Source organism: Podarcis bocagei (assembly GCF_964188305.1).
Source record: "Podarcis bocagei genome assembly, chromosome: 1".
NCBI lineage: Eukaryota > Metazoa > Chordata > Lepidosauria > Squamata > Lacertidae > Podarcis > Podarcis bocagei.
Window position 1 is genome coordinate 62,318,706 of NC_138125.1, and position 20,968 is coordinate 62,339,673.

The window sequence follows — 20,968 nt, forward strand, 5'->3', positions numbered from 1 at the left end:
CAATGGAGCTCTGTGCCATTCCCCAATCCTTATATGTCAACTTCCCATCTCTATCATAGATACAAGCAAAGTGTAAGGTGTGTGTTTAGGCAAAGTGGGTTGTGAAGCCTGTGAATATTTTTACTCAAAATAACCATTTCAGATTTCCGTAAATAATTGTATTTTGGCTGTTCGAGCCATACAACCATTTTATTCTTCAGTGTCTTTTTGGCAATTCATTTCGGACCAAGCTGACCATGTGTTTGCATGTCCTCACCATAGGCCCATTTGAAATTTCACATATATAAGGAAACGTGCAGCCCATCCCATTTCACCACCTGAGGTGAAACGGGAATGTGCCTCTCCCTGCCCCCCTGCCACACCACGCCTCACATGAGAGGAGGAGCATTCCTCAGTGCTTTAATACTCATCTTCTTTGCCCCAGGGCAGAGAAGATGAGCGGCACTGTCATGCGCTGGAATGCTCCCAGCAAGAGGAAGCATTCTGCAAGCAGTTGAACAGGCAGGGCACCGCCTCTTGTGCTTCCACCACTTTACCCAACCTCATGGGCTCTGTAAGCAAAGAGCAGAAATAGAAGCGCATCATGTGCATGGATATCTGCCCCCCCCCATAGGTACTCTTAAAATGTCTGATAATCAGCTTTAATATATTGCTACATTCACAGAGCTTTTGGGATTAAGCAGGCTAAAAAACTAAATTAAATTGCCCAAGTTTACTGGATTGAAATCACAGTATACATACTAAAATTAATGCGCTTGATAGATGGTTTCCTCCCTAGCACAAAACAGGTATTGTGAGAAGCTTTTAGTTAATATCAGTTATTAAGTTCAGTTAGGGACGCGGGTGGCACTGTGGGTAAAACCTCAGCGCCTACGACTTGCCAATCGTCAGGTCGGCGGTTCAAATCCCCGCGGCGGGGTGCGCTCCCGTCGTTCGGTCCCAGTGCCTGCCAACCTAGCAGTTCGACAGCACCCCCGGGTGCAAGTAGATAAATAGGGAGCGCCTACTAGCGGGAAGGTAAACGCCGTTTCCATGTGCTGTGCTGGCTCGTCAGATGCAGCTTCGTCACGCTGGCCACGTGACCCGGAAGTGTCTTCGGACAGCACTGGCCCCCGGCCTCTTAAGTGAGATGGGCGCACAACCCCAGAGTCGGACACGACTGGCCCGTACGGGCAGGGGTACCTTTACCTTTATTAAGTTCAGTATCAATTGCTGTTGATAGGTTCTTGGTGGTGTTAGCGGTGATCTAAAATGTTACTTATTAAGTTTTGCTATATGGCTAAGGCTTCAGTCCTCCACCCACTTACCTGGCAGTAAGCCCTGTTGAATATGATGAGACTTACTTCTGAGTGAACATGTAGGGTTCACCCTAAAAACATGGAATCTGTCTTTGAGGGCCCTTTAAAGACTGCTGAGAGTTCTGCCACATGATTGGCTCGTTTCAGGGTTGGGAGTAGTAAGGATAGGCAATGCAAATTTTAACCCTGCTTTCTCTTCTGATTCAAACTCAGGTTGTTCCACACATAACTTCCGGCTCACCCACAGAGGAGGTGGTAGATTGGATAACTCCACAGATATGCAGGAACTTATTTGCTTGTAATTTTAAAAGCTAAGGACTGCCATGCTCATTGCTGTCTTGGATGCATTAAATGTTGTTGTGTTAGCTAGAGGGAAACGGTGGTGGTGGTTTGAAGAAAACAGGATTAAGCATATATTGACCTTGTTCACCCCGACAACTTAACGTTATCCTGGAGGTGGAGTGTTGACGTCAGGGGTGCATGGCACATACTTATGTTGGCCCCTTTTACACCGAAACTCTCATATACTCTCCAGTGGGAGGGAAAATACCCTCCTACCTCCATCTGTATTGTTGAAATTGTGCAAGCCAGGCAGCTACTAATAGACCCAAATCTCAGGTATCACCACTATAGGTCAATTAGGTTATAGCAATAGACTGCTGAGATTTAGAGCTAGGTGAGCAGAAATCTAGTTATCTGGCTGCAAAGTTCAGCAATTCACTACTATGCGAGGGTGGAGAGAATTTCTCCGCCATTTATTTCCCCTCCATGATCTTTGCAGACCCCAACGTGGAAGTGATGAATTGAAAGAGGAACTGTTTTCATCAAGGAATAAAAGCTAACGCTTTTCCATATGAGAAGCAGTTATACAAGGCTGAAGATGATTTAATTTTCAGACAGTATCAAACTTTGAATAGTATGGTACAAAGACTACTTGAATAATACCTAATATGCTCAGTTATTCTACTTTTGAGATTGAATGAGGCTTTGTACAGGGTACAATAAACGAAGTAAATTTTCTTCAGTACCCCCCTCCCCCTTTGAAGAGTAAGAATCATTCAGTAATCTTGAGGTACTGAGATGTTTTCATTTAAGAAATATCATTTTAAAAACAAAAGTGGTATTTCTGCACCAAGAACATAGTGATTGTCTGTCTCCCTCTCCCTCTCTGCTGCATGGCTTACAAGCATTTCATCTCCATGCTTGGATAAACTCCATCAAAAGCACATTATCCTCCTACTTCTGTGGCCAGCTGCCTAATTGTATCTGCTCTAGCTGCATGCTGTTGGAACACGATACTGACGAGGAACAAAAATGATAAATTACTCCCTGCAGCTGATAGCGATGATGGTAACTTTTAATTTCCTCTCTCCTAAGTGAATTGGTCAAATTGCTTTTAACTGGTTTCACAGGGGTTTGTATAAATCAGACAGGGATTTACAATTGGGAACAGAAGTGTTTTCCTAGAGAAGCGGCGCAGGTAAATGAAGAAGCAGATTTGAGATTTGCTCAAATCTGCGCTTTGCTTTGTTCTTAAAAAAATAAAAATGAGCCTGAAATACAGGATAACGAATGAGTAAACTGTGGGTGTTTGACCATCTTCAACAGACACTGATTTTTTTTTAGAGAGAGAGAGAGAGACTGCTTATTTTGTGGTTTCTGTGAATAAAATTGTGCCCCGCTGTGGCAACAGAACAAATAATTAAGGCACAGAGCTGCAATATATTTGATTTGTGTGAGAAATCATGCACACACACAGAGAGAGACACCTTGTACTTGCAGTTCCCAGATTGGTTACATTATGGCTACTGATGTCTGATTATTTACATGTTCCCAGTAATATATTTGGGAGAATTTCTACATTAAGGCAAACTAGCCTGGCTTATATTTCAATGTCAGCTTGGTCTGTGAATTGATTTCACAGGTCTGCATACAGGCTTAATGATCACATTTGCAGCTCTGGTGCTCCTCCTTTTCCCCTCTGCATAGCTGACTTGGTTTATGAGCAGGAGAAATTTGGTGTGGGGTTGTTGTTGTTTTTTTTTGGTGAATTTCTACATCTCATTAACCTCTTTGCTCTTTTTTGCTTGCCTACTTTTCAAAACAACCGCCTTCCCCTCAACATGCAGAGCAGTTCTGTCTGTTGATGAGATGTTGAGAACAGAAGGCAGAATAATTACTCTACTGCGGTGTATCTTTAACAAAAAGCATCCTTTCGCAGTGCTCAATAGGCCAGATCTTCAGTTATATACGGCCAATCCCATTGTGTTTGCTTTCAATTTCCTACTGGTTACTGTTCAGAGAATAGTGTTTGAATGACTCTAGTGGAGATGCTGGAGTCTATTGTGATTATTTCTCTGGGGGCCTATATATCTGTTGTCAGACGAAGTGCTGTGGTGGGGAAGGAGGTAAAAGCAAGCATAAGTCACTTGCATGTAAAACAAAATAATACCTGAAGTAACTGTTTCTAAGAGCCAACGCCATTTTCAGTTTTATTGCCGTTTTTATCTTTATATTCTATTTTCTACGCTGACCTTTCTGCTTTAACTTAAAAAAAAATATTTTGTATCTTGTCTCAAAGCTGTTCGTATAATGTTGGATAAAAGGTCAAATAAATAAAAATGATTGCTCTGCTAAATTACGAAGCTACCTAATCTCTCAAATGTATATAGCAAGTCTCAATTAGAATGGTTCTGCAGAAGATGAACTGTGGGGAAGTACACTGGTCTTTCGTTCCGACAGCCAGTCTGTAATATTAAGAGATAAAAGATATATGCAACTTTTAAGAAGGAAGACAGAAAACTAAAGTGGGAGGAATGGCGTAACATTAGTTGTTCAAGCAAGCCTTCCCCTTTAATAAAACCCCACCGAAAGATATTTGTGTCTCCGACTGTGGCTTTGACATACATCAGACAGTTCCACAACCGGGAAAGAAACAGAATATAAAATACCATAGAATCCAGCAATTTGCACAGAAAGAGGAAACTTGAATAGCAGACATTCAACCAAGTTTTACTCAGAGTAGACCTGTTGAAATTAGTGGGCCTAACTTAATCATGTTCATTATTTTCAGTGTGTCTACTCTAAGTAAAATATAGTTGAAGAACTCTCAATGTGTTTTAAAATTGCCCACTCATGTCTATCACTTAAAGAAATGAAAAGAAAATATGTGGAGATGGATAGGATGACATGTAAAATTAGATATACAAAAGATCAGAGATTTGTTGAAAATTGGGAAAGTTTCACGAAATATCTGAAAAGTTTAATCGATGAACAGACAACACTAGTAGGTTTCCAAGAAGCTCTGTAAGAGAAAAGGGTAAAGCTAAAAGAAAATGGATGGATGAGAATGACTTTGGCTTTACGAGTTTCGATTAAGTTTGCTATGTACTTTGCCTTTTGAAACTAATAAAAATTACGCATGAAAAAAAAAAAATTGCCCACTCATGTGGTAGGAAAATTAAAACACAGGAGTGTATGCAGCGTTTCATGAACAGAAGACAGCTTGCACAATGTATATTTTCCCCTAGAGTCCCCTCCCAGCCTTTCCAGAGACTTGGGAAGACCTAAGAAACATTGCTGACGGTGATGTGCAAAGTGCAAGACCTCTGTGCCAGATTTGGGGGAATTCCCTTGCCCCCCTGCAGCCCTATGGAACACAGCCCACAATGTGGGGTGACTCTCTGGAGAGGCTTTTTAGGGGTGGCGGGGAGAGGGAAAGATCTGTTGCATGATGTGATATAAGGCAGCTTCCCAGCTTCCTGTATGACAGTAGAGAGCACTTTGCTAATAATGCAAAGGAGGGGAATGTGTTTGTTCCATTGCCTTGGGTGATGAGGAAAGAAACCCAAATAGTTAAAAAGCATAACTTGCTTATTCAGTATTTCTCCATTCACACGATGCCCCTGCTGGATGGAGAAAAGGGAGGAGTCTGCAGCCCCCTGAAAAACTGCAGTGCAAGGCTTTGAGATGGGTGGGGTAGGGAGATGGAAAGGGAAGGGGAAAACAGGTGAAAATTGTCTCCCTACCCTTTCTCCAGTGGGAGGCTCTGCTGAATCTGGGCCTCTTTCACTTCATGGGAGGGACACACTGTGGCTTCAGCCTGTGGAATATAGAAGCATTGCAGTTGCTTCGTCAGGATTTAGCATTCTGTTAGGTAAGGTTACTGGCTAAAGTCCTATGAAGTAGGAGTCCCCTTGTGCTCTGAAATAGGTGCATCATTTTAGTGCTTTGGATTGGGTAGTGCTAGAACATGACTGAACACTAGAACCATTCCAGATTGTTGTATTCACTTATTGGTGTATTCTTGAAGGACCTTGTCACCGCTTGGTGCTTATCAATACCAATTGCAATTTAAAACTTCCCAGTTACTGAGGAAAACTTGTGAACGATGCTTCATTCTTGGTGGCGGTGGGGTGTTTGACAGATGTCCTTCACAAGCAGCCTTTCATCCATGTTCTTGTACAGAGAGTGCTGCCCACATGCAGATACAGATTTCTGTTTGAAAGTTGCATCAGTCAGCAGTAGGCAGTGGAGAAAGGAACCATGAGGTGCTCACTAGCCATGGTTACTTGAGGGAACATTTTAGAGTTTGTATCTATTTTAGAGTTTATATCTACTGAATCCATGCTTATTGACTGGGGTGGGGTTGAGAGCATAATTAGGCTTTGTGGTGTTTAGCAATATGTAGGCCGCTTTCCATTGTTCTTGCAACTGGAAGGTGGTCTTAAATGGACTTGTATGTAGCATTTCCCTCTTGTGGTTTAGGCATGTAGCAAAAACTAGGGAGTGTGCTGTCACAAGAGGTAGTGAGGCCTTTAGAAGAGGATTAGACCAATTCCTGGAAGATAAGGCCATCAGTGACTACTAACCCTGATGGCTGTGTTCCACTTCCACTGTTGAAGGCGGTATGCCTCTGAAAGCCAGTTGCTGGGATCACAAGTGACGAGAGCTCTGTTGCACTCAAGTTCTGCTTGGGGACTTCCCATGGGCGTCTGGTTGTTGGACTAGAAGGGCCTTTGGCCTGACCTTATCCATAGAATCATAGAATCATAGAATCATAGAATCATAGAGTTGGAAGAGACCACAAGGGCCATCGAGTCCAACCCCCTGCCAAGCAGGAAACACCATCAGAGCACTCCTGACATATGGTTGTCAAGCCTCTGCTTAAAGACCTCCAAAGAAGGAGACTCCACCACACTCCTTGGCAGCAAATTCCACTGTCGAACAGCTCTTACTGTCAGGAAGTTCTTCCTAATGTTTAGGTGGAATCTTCTTTCTTGTAGTTTGGATCCATTGCTCCGTGTCCGCTTCTCTGGAGCAGCAGAAAACAACCTTTCTCCCTCCTCTATGTGACATCCTTTTATATATTTGAACATGGCTATCATATCACCCCTTAACCTCCTCTTCTCCAGGCTAAACATGCCCAGCTCCCTTAGCCGTTCCTCATAAGGCATCGTTTCCAGGCCTTTGACCATTTTGGTTGCCCTCCTCTGGACACGTTCCAGTTTGTCAGTGTCCTTCTTGAATTGTGGTGCCCAGAACTGGACACAGTACTCCAGGTGAGGTCTGACCAGAGCAGAATACAGTGGCACTATTACTTCCCTTGATCTAGATGCTATACTCCTATTGATGAGGCCCAGAATTGCATTGGCTTTTTTAGCTGCCACGTCACACTGTTGGCTCATGTCAAGTTTGTGGTCAACCAAGACTCCTAGAAGACTCCAGAAGCTCTTCTTACTTCCTTCTGATGATCTGATGCATTTTCTGCAACACAGTTTGATGCACCAGAGGCAAGGGCTCTCTTAAAGTAACCAGACAAATGAATGCATTTTTTGGACAGTTTTGGTTGGCTTTGGTAGTCTTTTCATTTCTACTTTGATTCTGAGCAGTGTATTTGCAGTAGCTCCCCATTCTCCATACCCGGGAAACACAACAATATTGCTTCTATTACAGTAATGAAAATGGAAGGACAAACCTTAACTGAATAAAGGCCACAGCTTTAACCCTTGATACTTGCTGGCCTTAAACAACATGCTAAGGAGCCGTTGTATTTGCTGAATGACATCAAGGTGGTTGAGTTTTCAGTTTGTTTTGAATGTCCGTGCCCAAGCAAGAACTTGGTATTACTCAATATATTATTTCCAGCAATTATATTGATGATATCAAGAAACACTTCAAGGATAATGAATGTGAAGATTGCTGACGTTTGTTTATTTCTAAATTGCAGGCAGTTGCTGGATATTTTGATATATATTTTGAGAAGAATTGCAGTAAAACAGTGAGTACATGTTCAAAATTAATTTAAAGATATATATTTTGTCAGCTTTTTGCCTTAAGGTGTTTTGGAATAAGTCTGTTTTGCTGTTGCAAGCATTTAATGTATGTGTGCTAGATTAATGTAGCATGATATTAAGTCTTGTATGTCATCACAGATTTTTGAACTCTGTCACTGCAGGTATTGTTCTCAACTAGTCCCTGCTGTACCAAAACACACTGGAAGCAAACAGCATTTTTTTTGGAGAACCCAATTTCTGTGGAAGAAGGTACAGTATTTTTTTTTCTAGCTTAATATAATTCCTATAATACTAGATTCTTCTTGACACGCTTTCAGATTTGTTTCAAATGCTGATAGTAAACACTTGGGAATTTCCTGCACAACATCCAATAATAATTTCCCTCCTGCCTTATACTATATGTGAAAGTTCTTGCTTTTAGTTCACCAAAATAATGTGACTAGAGGCTTACAAGGACTTTGCCTCATGCAGTATTGCATTATGAATGCTCTTTCACTAGATAGATGAATACACATACTCTGCACATAGGCAAGTAGAACAAAAGAAAGAGGACTAGGTAAAAATATTTCTCCCTCATATATTAGCTTTCTACATGCAGGGACTTTTTACATGACAGCAATCAAAACTGCAACCCCTGTCATCTAGCCAGGAGTTGTAAGAGTCCAAGAAAGATTTTGGTACCTTATTTCCCCAGTGAGTAGTGATGTTTACATACCATTTCATAATGACTTGTTCGCATTACATGTGCAGAGCAACATGCTTAAATCAAATTTGACCAGAATATCGACTTGGCCATATTACTTAACTTGTTTCTTGGTTGAGCATACACTTCATGTACAAGTAGTGTATATTTACAGAGTCTACCCACATTCACACACAAGGAAGAGTGTGTTGGGCCATAACCTCCCAAGGGAGAGAAGGAAAATGCATTCATATGCAGTGGTTTCAGGGGTGGTGAAATATACAATATGCACACACAGTTGTTCTCCATGTGTAGCTTCTGCAGTGGAACTATGCTTCTGGCCACGCCCCTGATGGTACTGGTTGCACGGCTGGGAAAGCAGCGTAGGAGCAGCTGTTCATATGTAGACTTGTCTATTTTATTAAATTTCCCCTCCCTCCCTGCAGAGAGCACTGCAACCAAATGTGGCATGACCAGTGCAGTATTCAGGGTCAGGAGCGGGCCAGCGGTAGACATCCACTGCCCACTTGTCCACATGTAGAAGCCGTGCATGAAGAAAGAACTAATAAGGCCACTGTAGCCTCTTAGTGAAGCAGGCCTTAGTTGCTTTTGATCTATGTGTAGTCCAGGGGTAGACAATATGGTACCCTCCAGATGTACCTGGACCACAGCTCCCATGATACCTGACCATTTGCCATGCTGGTTGGGGCAAATGGGAGTCTGAATCCAACAACACCTGGAGGGTACCTGATCTAACCTGAAGAACACAAGACTCCCTTTGAGTGTAGTCTCTTGGTCTCCTGAAATGGAGCAAACAGTCCAGGAAGATGCACTTTCATGTATTGAGGCAGGCATACATGGAACTTTCTTTGCCCAGTGCCACAACTCCAAATGTGTGCTTGAGTTGGATGTGGCGGTGTTAGGCTCCTAACTAGCTTTTTTCCACAGGTCATTTTAGCTGACCTTTCTTGCTTGTTCTACATTAATAAATGTGCAGTGGCATTTGTCAGAACACGCTTAACATTAAAAAATAGGTGTCTAATCTACTATAAGAACTCTGTTAACTAAGGTCCAGTGACTTTAAGAACAATCTTAGACCCTGAGCATATGGACCTAATAAGTGCATGATCTTTCTATACCAGTGATCACAGTAAATCTGGTTATCAGTATTTCCTTGTCATGTGTTCCAGAATCCATACATAATTTACTCTCCACCAGAACTTCTGCTTTTGTTTAACCCTTCAGGGTGGAGTTAAAAAGGGAGTGAAGGGGAAAATGGGGGTCCAAAGAGGGTTGCAAAAAAAGTGGGTGTAGGAGAAAAGGGATTGAAGATGAAAGCAGCCATTTCCTCAAAGTCTAATTTCTTCTGATTTTCACCTAAAAACATTCCCAAAACCTCACTAGCCAAACTTCCCTGATAACCTCCCCTTTTCCTTCTGCAAACAAGCAACTTCATTCATTTTTGCACTGTGATACCACTTTCACTCTTCAACCCAATGTCCTTACCCAATTAACCCAAAGCCTCTCTTTTTCACATCCTAGTTTTCCTCTTGGTTCCTAGGAATGCTTCTAAGAACAATTTGTGTACTGGTTTTAGCGTTCCTAAGCTCAAACTGGTGTTAGTGTGCTGTTTATAGATTTTAATACTTTTCAATAAACGTGCTAATTTCCTTTTGAGACAGTAAGCTAGTCTCAAATATTATAAAAAAATAATTCTGATTTATCTCTCTGATTTATCTCTCTGGTCCCTCTTGGGGTGCCAAACATGGGGATATGTCCAAATCTCAATGTCAAAAGCTCCCTCATATTGCAGGCTTGCATGTAAGCAGCATACTTCATTACCAGCCCATTCATCAGTAAAGTGTATATGTCTTTATAATTTAAAAACAGTGGGTGGCATTCATTAATTTCAGTGGGTCTACTCAGAACTTAGAACTTAGTTGAACACAACCCATAGGGAAGAAGAGTGTCAAGGCTACTTCACATATGACTTTTGCAGTAGTTGCCCATTTGACAGAATAAATCAGGTGACATATACATTAAAAATGTCCATCCGTGTGTACATATTTTCTCCTACCTAGAATATTAGACTACCAAGGCTGAACTGGTCTTCAGAAAAGTGTTTTCCTCTGACGAGTTTTGGCTGCACTGCTCTGCTGTGTACAACCTTTTAAATTGCTGTGGAAAACAACAAACATTTTATTTTCACTGCAAGGCATTATCAAGAACATAAAATGCAACCATGTGCTGTTTTATTGCTAATGGGTTTTGTGTGGTTTTTCCCCCTCTTTCTTTGGTTCAAGTTAATGGTTTTTCTCCCGTTCAGAGTAAGTCAGTGCAAAATCCTTTTTTTTTTAGATTTCAAGAAAAGTTATATTAAACATTAGGTTGAGATCGCAGCCTGGTAAGTCAGAGATGCTCTCAAGCATATCCTTTCTATTTTGGCAAGAAATAAAAAACTTTTAAGAGCTGGAAGACTTCTAATTTGTGGTAGGCTTCAAAGCTAAAGACAGTTCTTGCATAAAAACACCATTGAGCATTCATGAGGTAGCCTTGTGAAATCCATGGGGCATATCTATGTCAGTCAAGAATGTACTTCAAAAAATGCCCTTCAAAGTGGATAGCTCCCCTTGTCTATAACATATTAAGGCTGCCCTTTCTTCTGTCATTTAGCTATGCAGCAAGGTATTACGAACAAATGGAGCATGGTGACAGCATTCTGTTGTACCTCACTGTGAATCGCCATCATATTCTGGAACATCACTCATTCATATCAGTTCCTACCACTCTAGTTAGAAAAATCTTACTTTGCAAATCTTGCTTTGCATTATGCAGACCAAATCTTGGCTGCTTTAATGAAGTTCAGTGGGACTTGCATCCTTTCTGGACAAAACTCCCCCCCCCCCCTTTAAGGTCATGGCTTCCATAATGTGCAAGAGATGCCTTTTTAACTTAACATACACCCCAGCAAAGATAATATGTAATGTACAATACTAGAAGCTTCTCCTTTGCTTGTCAGCTCCCCTACCATTCCTCTATTAACCCCCTTCCCATCCCATGCCACCAAGTTTCTCAACCCCATTTCTGGAGCCACTTCTCTCTTCTAGTCTGCAGCCCCACTTTGCACCCATTTTCACCTTCATCCTCATGTCCTTGCCACTGCCTCCCCCACCTTTTGTACCACTCCACCTTACTTACTAACCACCCCCTAGAAACCTCCTATATCCTCTTCCTTCTCCTCCTGCACATTGCACCTATTAAGCATACTTTTCACCTCCTATTTTGGGGTGAGACAACCATTTGTTTATTTTTCTTCACTGGTCCTCATACATTTTGAAGTTCAAATCGGTTATAGTTTGTTTTTTGCAGTATTTGGATGTGCCCTTTTTCATTTGATTCTGCTTCACTGATAAGCTCCTTTGAAGATTTCTATAGCAGCTGTACTTAGAAGGGACGCGGGTGGCGCTGTGGGTTAAACCACAGAACCTAGGACTTGCCGATCAGAAGGTCGGCGGTTCGAATCCCCGCAAAAGGGTGAGCTCCCGTTGCTCAGTCCCTGCTCCTGCCAACCTAGCAGTTCAAAAGCACGTCAAAGTGCAAGTCGATAAATAGGTACCACTCCGGCAGGAAGGTAAATGGCGTTTCCGTGCACTGCTCTGGTTCACCAGAAGCGGCTTAGTCATGCTGCCTAATGACCCGGAAGCTGTACGCCGGCTCCCTCGGCCAATAAAGCGAGATGAGCGCCGCCACCCCAGAGTCGGTCACGACTGGACCTAATGGTCAGGGGTCCCTTTACCTTTACCTTTACTGTTGTCCCATTGGTTTTTTGCTACTGTGTGCTTCACGTTGGGGCCGTTTCCATGATCCCTTGGATTTCACAGGCCATAACATTTGAAAAGGCTACTATAACCAATCTTTTCTGCTCAAGGCAGAGGAGCTCCTCTGGATCCCCAATGGCATTTTCTAGCCTTTTGTTGTTGGGTACAGTGAAATGTAGTCATGCCAATCTATTTTCTCCATTTGAGTACTGTTTCTGTACTTGCATGATAATCCCACAAACTGTCTGTCTTGTCTGAGAGCTGTAATTGAGTCCTAATTGTTGTAATTGGAGATGGTCTTCTCTTTCCCCCTTTGTTTGCACTGGGAATGGTTGAATCATCTTGTGCATCCCCAGAGAGTCTGTTAATTGGGTGTCTAATAAATATTATAAACAAATAATATCACATCATATGAATAGTTTGTCCCATAAGTATGTTATAGTGTCACTGAGTAGCCCTTCGGTTTAAGCAAGAGACTCAACAATACATGAGCAGAAATGCTAAAACATGCTCAGCCATAGAGCAGTGCCTTTTTAAGAGGAAAAAAAACCTACTAATTTTGTATGGTGCAGAAACAGCACACTTCTTGTTCCGTTCCTGTTTGCTGTACTTTTTACTATGCAAAGCCAACTTAAGTGTTCTCCAAGGGAAGAATGACAGTACTGCAGTAGAAAGATAATGCATTCAGTCTTGATCAAACCATGACATGACTTGTGCCTTCCTTGCATCTTATTGAGCATAGGTGATGCAGCTCAGTCTCTGGAAGCGTTTTCTGCAGGGCATAAGAGCAGTAGAGCTGTTGAAAGCACATCAGTCATTTTATATCTATATGGCATTGATTAATTGGTCTGATCTTCCTCTCTGTTATGATTACACAGCCATTGCTTTAGTTTAGCAACAGAAATGGCTGGGCACAAAAGATTTAACGTGGCCTGTTGGGACGAGGAAAAGGAGAAGATCTTCCTCATGACAATGAATTAAACTGATTGTCTGGGTTGCTTAATGCAATTAACATGGTTATAAATAACTGGGGGCTGCCTTTAATGAAAGCTGTGGTGGGTTGTTATAGAAATGTTGCCTCTTACAGCTTGCCTCAAGGTATGCATCACTAGAGCTGCTTAAATAGCAAATTTAATTCATTTTTATGCAATTAAACTTAGACTGTGTGTTCTGATAAAACCCCCCAGGGGGTAGAATTATAACTACAGTAGGATCTGGCTGTCCACCTTTTTAGGGACATTTTGGCTGGCTTTTGTGTGCTGCTGTCAGACATAGGATATTTTTGTGAGCAGATTGGCGCATATTGGGCATATTAATTCTGTACATGTGTGTGTGTGTTTTAGACCAGCCTCTTTTATGTATACACCAAATGATTGTGAAATCTTGTCTATACTGTCAAAATTATTTTGAGTTAGATTTTGCATCATTCAAATTAATTTTTTATGAACTAGTACACCTTCAGTTCTCAGCTATCATTAGTTTTTTGCTGCCTTTGGGGTGTGGGGGATAGAAAGGGTTGGTTTTTTTAGGGCCTCAATTCTTCTGCTGCTCTTTTCTTTTGGAATTGTTTTTTTAAAAAAGGCCTCAGTTCTTCACTGTTGCATAACTGGTCATACACAACAATGAATAAGATTAATCCCATCAGCTCAATGGGTTCAGATGTGCCTTGCATTCCGACGCATGTATGGTCTTGCTGTTCTTGAATTCTTATGATGACTTCACAAAAGGCCCCTGTCAGCAATATTAACTAGCACAGAGATTTAATTCTGTATTTATGCAGTTATTGAATGTGCTTCTCAGAGCTTCTGACAAAGGAAACAATGGTGCTCCATAGAGCTAAAAAGGTCAGATTAGTTATATTCTTGAATTTATGAAGACTCCAAGTACAAAGAGTGCCTGCTACTCAAGATAATACTATAATAAAGCAATCCTGCAACTTTAAAGGCAATTATTTTAAAAGGCGGGGGGGGGGGCTGGAAAACATCACATGTGGTACCAAATAGGCTTTTCCCCTTCTTCTTACTTTTTCTCATCAAACCAATCTCTAGTCCTGTTCACATGACATTAATAGAAGATCTTTACTTAGGAGCTGATATTTTAATACATGAAAGAGTCACCCGGTTCCAGAATAGGGATAGCTCTTCTAAGGGGATACTCCCACCCATTACATGTATGCATATTTTTGTTTTACACTAACAATTCAGATCAAACCATGATTTACGTAGGCTTTCTCCAGTCACTCAAAAATGGAGAGCACATACCGTATGTTTTTATGCCAAATGTACATTACCTATTTTCATAACAAATTACTGGACTATTTGTGAACAGAATTAAAAAATCAAACCATGTCTGCTGCGTTAGTTAATCTGGCATAAATTATGAAACTATTGATTATACTTTGCCAACATGCTGATTTTTTCATGCATTTGTCCCTTATGAAGACGCATGAGGCATCTGGATGGGATATTTTAAGGTCTGCTTATTTAAAATAGCCATCAGTAATCATTTCCCCTGCAGTGATTTTAGTAAAGGTTCACCTTTCCCAAGGATTCATGCATTCATGCAGTTTTGAACTACATACAAATAGCAATGTTATAAAGGTAACTGAGTATGCATGAATGTATTCACGAAATCTCCAGGCTCAATTTGCAAAATTATGTTTTGTGACATAAGGAGACACAAAGATTCATTTCTCTACCTTCTCTCTCAGAAGATGGAAAGAGTTATGAGAAAGGGTTGGATTGGCTGCAGAAGGAAAAAAACAGGATTTCCTATGGACCAAATGTTTTGGAGTAAAAGTTCTAGAATACGTTCTTTTATTGCATTTATATTTCAAATTTAAAAACGCAATTAAAAAAAAAGATACAAGGAGGGGTGTTGCTTTATATAAAGGGAACAAATCGAACTGCTACACTATTAGAAGAAAAATAAATAGGACAAATAAATTAGTCATTTCTGACAGTCTTCAGTGCCTGAGCACAGATAAGACTTTGCTAATTTTTCTGTACAAGGAGAGGCATAAAATATGCAGGAAGTTGCACTTCCTCGTTTGAAGAGTGAATAGGAAAGCCACTTTGGGGGAACGCCAGTATGTGCCTTAATTCAGGCTGCTTTAAGCTTAGTGCCACCATTCCATAGAATATATCTATACAGTCCCATACATATGTCATTTCAGAATTAATTTCTGCTGAGTTGAATGGAGCTTGCTCCCAGTTAAGTTACAGCCCAAGGCTCCAAAATTCTCTTAATGCTATCATGTTCATCAGATAAAACCTTTCATTTCATTGCTCATCTAGACTTCTGTCATACATGTTGTAGAATTAATTTGTTTGGTTATAAAAACAAGTTTCCCTCATCCCTTGAAGGTACAGTGGCTCTCCATTTTGTACAGTCTGCTATAGTTCCTCTTAACGCCAAGTAAACACTTGCTCTTACATAAAATGTGCTGGTGCTGTCTTCAAAATTTATACTAAACTTCTTCTCTTTCTTTTTTATACTAGCAGCTTTATGTTCATCCCCTAAATTAATAAAACAATTGAAAACCTCTAAAGATACATAAAAGGTGGTAATGATGATTTTGCTCACTGCTGAAGCACATTTGTCTCTGGGGTGGAATATAAGCAACTGCTTAATAGCAAATTAAACACACTTCGAAGGATTGGGACAAACAAATTCAGCTGAAACATCCAGGGATAATATTTAAATAAGCAGGATCTTTTTGGTACATTGCCAAAATATCTGCACTAAACACCTACCGAAGAGCTGGCAAATCTTAAACAAAAACAGTCAACAATTTACTTTGTAATATAATACATTTGGTTCTTTCTTAAATACAGGCAGTTCTTCAAAATACCCTTTAGCCAAATCCTATAAAGTCCATTTCTAAGTACTCATGCAATACAAAGCATAGGACAGACTACTGCAAACAGATGGATTTGCCTATCTAATGCTGTGATGTTTTGGCTGTGGTTTGGTTTTTTTGTTTTGTTTTTTAAAGCATGGTTGCATGGTTGTTAAAATCTTCAGTTTGTTAAAGTACCTGTGCCTCCATCTCCCATTAGATAACCTGACAGAGACTTCACAGAAGGTTATCAAGCGTGATTGCTTTTTGTTTCCTTGACAAAGGTTTTAGGATGGTTGCTAGGTGCCAATTTGGATATCATGCGTTTATGTTTAAAGGTCAAAGGCAGCACAAAAGTATGAAGCCACTTAGCTGCCTTCTTACCTGCTATCTCTGCCCATCCCTTAGCCCCGTCTCTGTTTTAAAATCATTAGAAAGCTGTCAAACAAAATATGTCATAGTTTCCAACAACTGAAGGGATATCAAAGCAATGGTGTTGCATTAAGTAGATTCCCTAAACCTATCTCTGAGCAGGAGAGAACCAACTTTATGGTTTTATGTGAGTGTGTGCAGAATTTTCATTAGGGAAATCTTTTGGAAGTGGTGGGTATCAGTCTGGTAATCAAAAGGCAGAAGGACTTTTCCAGTGCTGTAGTGTTTTAAGGGTGACTCTTTTCTTCCTACTGTTGCATTAATAGGATGGTGAAGTTTTCAAAAATATGCTACCCAGATATTCAAAAACATGCCACCCAAATGTGATCTCAATTGTCATGACTTACCATATTATAACAAGTTCCTTCAATGAAGCAGGTGCCACTGTGCATGCAAATTTAGTAACACTGTGTGTAACCATTTCCTTGGTAAACTAATAAAGTTGCTTCATTTGTGCATTGTTTTGTAGGTGAAGAACTGAAAGGAAAGATAACAGTCCACAAAAACAGAAAAGATCCACGTTCCCTCATCATAACACTTTCACTGAAAAATGTGAAGCAGACATACAGTCTTCAGTGAGGACTACTCCACAGCTGGCTTTGAAATGTATAAAATGAATAAAAACAGTGGTTGTTTGGATCAACAACTTCGAAATACGTTTTTCTGGAAATGATAGTGCTAGAAAGTGTGTACCCATAGACTGTTGGTTCTTCTCTGCAGGCCATTTCATACAATCCAAAGCAGTTAGAAGAAGAAACCATGAGGGAATTAAGTTTATTTCAAGTCTGCCATCGTGGACGTAAGCAGCGCAACTTTAAAAAATACTTTTGACCTGTTAATGAAATCATACTAAGTTGTACTCAGAGTAGATTCAATGAAATAAATGATTTCAATGGGTCTACTCTGAACATGGCATTGTTGGATACCGTTCTTGGATAATTATGTATTTAGAATAAAAAATTCCTTCCAGTAGCACCTTAAAGACCAACTAAGTTAGTTCTTGGTATGAGCTTTCGTGTGCATGCACACTTCTTCAGATACATTTAGAAACATAGTCAAGGTTCTTGACAAGGAATCTTGTGGAATTTACTTATTGCAATTCCCCCCCCCCCAGTTTTGACCTCCTTTAGATGGGCAAAACATTATTTTTCCTCAAGTATTTTTATATTACAACTGAAAAAATAAAGTTTTTTGTATTGACACTATAAATTTATTATGTGTCTTGACTATGAGATTTTTGTATTGAGCCACCTGTTGAGACTTTGAGGTATCAGTCTTGTCAATTCTTTGTTTTGCTAACTTGTCACACTTTATATTATATGCCCTTCTACATACAGAATAAAATCCCATCACCCATTAAGACTGTCATACTTTAAATCTGTAAACTGTAACAAGACAAATGTGCATGACATGCTATTGCCTTTCTGCCGACACTCCAACTGATTCAGAATACCGCAATTGCCATTCGTAATCAGTACTGCTGCTTACGGTACATTGATTTGAGTTAAAGACCAGTCTTGAGTTAAAGACCATTCTTTGGCTACCTGAAATAAAGAATAGCAAAAATGGGCACATAGTTTTTTTTAAAAAGTCATGTGCAATCTGCTGCAATACCATGAAAGATAGGTGAGCATTCTGTAACTCTTTAGAAAAATACTCTTTTCCTCTTCACTACTAGATGTTTGAGGCTATGTGCGTGTCTTTACAACAAATGGTGCAGAGGGCAAGATGGCAGCATGAAACAGGCACCTAAATAGGTTCTTGGTATGAGCTTTCGTGTGCATGCACACTTCTTCAGATACACACGAAAGCTCATACCAAGAACTAACTTAGTTGGTCTTTAAGGTGCTACTGGAAGGAATTTTTTTATTTTGACTATGGCAGACCAACACGGCTACCTATCTACTACTGGTACCTAAATAGGTTTAGTGTGAATTTATCTAATGCATTTCCTGCCCTCCAGCATGCAGTCAGAAGGAATGACTGCCCCTAGCCTTTTGGTAATTATCCTTGTCACCTCAAGGACACTCGGCTATCCATTTAGTCACTTTCTCCTTCATTCTCTATGTATTGCAGAGAATTCAAGTGAGGTACTTGAGTGTGTTTTGAGATGAACTTTAGAGCAGGCTGGAGGTTCTTCCTGTTTCAAAGATCTGCATGTGACCTGCCCTCCACCTTGAAATGTACACAGATGGCGCTCATCTTGCTTTATTGGCAGAGGGCTGGGTCATGTGGGCAGAATGACTAAGCCGCTTCTGGCGAACCAGAGCAGTGCATGGAAACGCTGTTTACCTTCCCGCCGGAGCAGTACCTATTTATCTACTTGCACTTTGACGTGCTTTCGAACTGCTAGGTTGGCAGGAGCAGCGACTGAGCAACGGGAGCTCACCCCGTTCGCAGGGATTAGAACCGCCAACCTTCTGATTGGCAAGCCCAAGGCTCAGTGGTTTTATCCACAGCGCCACCCGTGTCCTAGCCAAAGGGGTACACACCCTCATTTAAAGTGTTCTTATCTGTGATGGAGGGAACTGCAAAGGTCATCTTATTTAGCAGGAAATCCACTGCTGCAGCACACCCAATAGGAGATTTTAAGCAGAGGCTGCTGCATGCCCACTTAGAAATGAGAGACCACCACTGCAATCTTCAGAGATAAGTCTTCTCCAATGTCAACACAGCCAGTGCAGTTGGGAACATTCTTACTAATGTTTAAATCATTTCCTGTTTTAATGTGAATCTGTTGGTTTAGATCCTACCCTCTGGAGCAACAGAAAACTGGTTTGGCCCATTTATGTAATAGCCCTTCAAATATTGGAAGGAAACTGTCATGTTGCCTTTTAAATATGGTAATCTTTTCTCCAGGCTAAACAGCTCCAGCTCTTCACATCCTTGTTCTCTATCCCCAAACCATCTGTGTTGTCATCCTCTAAATATATTCCAGTTTGCGGATCATCTCTATGCATTTGCAATCATTGGCTGGAAATATGAAAGGTGGCTAAATTTGCTTTCAAGGAACAGCTGTATAGAACACTTCTTTCCCTCCTGTTTTCATAAGGCTATGGCCTGGGCCATATTGGGAATTAACACTGCAAACTGATTCTGCATGAAGTTCAGTCTCCAGGGATAATTTTGTGATGTTCCACCAAGAGTGCTTAACTGCCCTTTCATTTCCCTCAAAGATTGTTCTCTCAAGGGTGTGGGCCAGTACATTTTTGTCTAACAAATTGTCACTAACTCTCCTATTTTTAGAACTTGCTTTTGCATCCAAAATCTTTGCCCCTTAATTTACCAACCTCTTTCCCATCAGTTCATTACTAAAGAAAATTGTTCTTTTAATAAATTCTTACAAGTGGTGCTAATACTTAAAAATAAGATCTCAAATTAATCACATCACTAAATAGTTTATTAATGATGCAAAGCCACATGGGCTATTAAAGCTAAGAGGTTTGTCATTAGCTGATGTAACTACAGTTTGTGCAGACTGTTTTTATATTTAATGATTCCTTTAACTATTTAAGGCAATGATATGACTAGCCATTGAAGATGGAACATTTGCTATATATAGGCACCAGGTCTGGTAATCATGAAGAGTGCTATAGGGTAAACTCCTGTAGCTAATAATTAAAAGTTACTCAGAATGGGCAAATACTCCAGTATAATCATCATAAATCCCATTATTATCTGCATCTACTACCATTTTGCAATGGGCTATACAAAAATAATTTTCAAAGCTGTTTTTGGAGACATATTTTCCAAAAGCTAGCTATGTTACACTGGGGAGAACACAGGAGCCCTATCACAGAGAAGAAGCAAGAAAAAACTATTGGACTGTGAGGTAAGCTATTACTCATCAGATGCCTTTTTAGTTGTTGTTCCTGGATAAATTAGAATCGGTTTTATACATGTGGAGTTTCCAGAAATTCAGAAGTATTATCCAGAACTGAGTTTGACCCAACCTTTCCTGGTTATTTTTGCTAAAGTATAAAATAGGATTTATTTCTGGGTGTCAAGTGTATATAAAGAAATAAAACACGCTTCTAAGGAACTAGAAAACAGTATTATCCACACAAGGGAACTTTTCCATTTATAATACGCCACTAGATGATTTCGGAGTGTGTCAGCAACTGAGCTGCAAAAGTGAGCATAGCTTTGTCATTGAACAAGGGAATGCCATTAATATGGCGGCTGCTCTGTGTCTTTTCTTAAGAAATGAGCCACCTATTGGGGCCTTTAATAGATTTGGGGTTTTTCCCCCATCTCACACTTTCTTGGTTGTCCTTTGTTTTTAATTCTCTAGGACATAGTGTGTTTACTTTAATGAGATGCAGGGCCTGTGATCCAGCAGGAAGAGTGCTTAATCTTAAACTCGACAATGTTCTAATGGGTAAAGGAATGCAGAGAAGCATGACAGATCGTTTCATACAATCGCTGCAGCCGCCTGATTCAGATCCTTTAAAAAGAGAGGGTTATCCTTATTCCCAGACGATGTCAAAGTGGTATGATTATATAAGAGTGCTTACTGATGGAGAAGTTGGACTGCATGGGGGGGGGGCATACTGAAGAATGCAAGGCTACCTGGGCAATGCTAAAATGTGGGGAGGGGG

General features: G+C 40.5%; 1 protein-coding gene across 1 annotated transcript in view; it reads left to right on the forward strand.

Moving 5' to 3' along the window:
- Nucleotides 1-17,260, forward strand: part of PRMT3 (protein arginine methyltransferase 3) — a 60,161-nt gene extending 42,901 nt beyond the window's left edge. Inside the window, exons 14-16 of the mRNA XM_081165162.1 lie at nucleotides 7,528-7,578; nucleotides 7,756-7,843; nucleotides 16,837-17,260. Of these exons, the coding sequence (XP_081021288.1) occupies nucleotides 7,528-7,578; nucleotides 7,756-7,843; nucleotides 16,837-16,946 (249 nt within the window). The 3' untranslated portion in view covers nucleotides 16,947-17,260. The remainder of the gene's footprint in view (nucleotides 1-7,527; nucleotides 7,579-7,755; nucleotides 7,844-16,836) is intronic.
- Nucleotides 17,261-20,968: the final 3,708 nt, after the last annotated feature.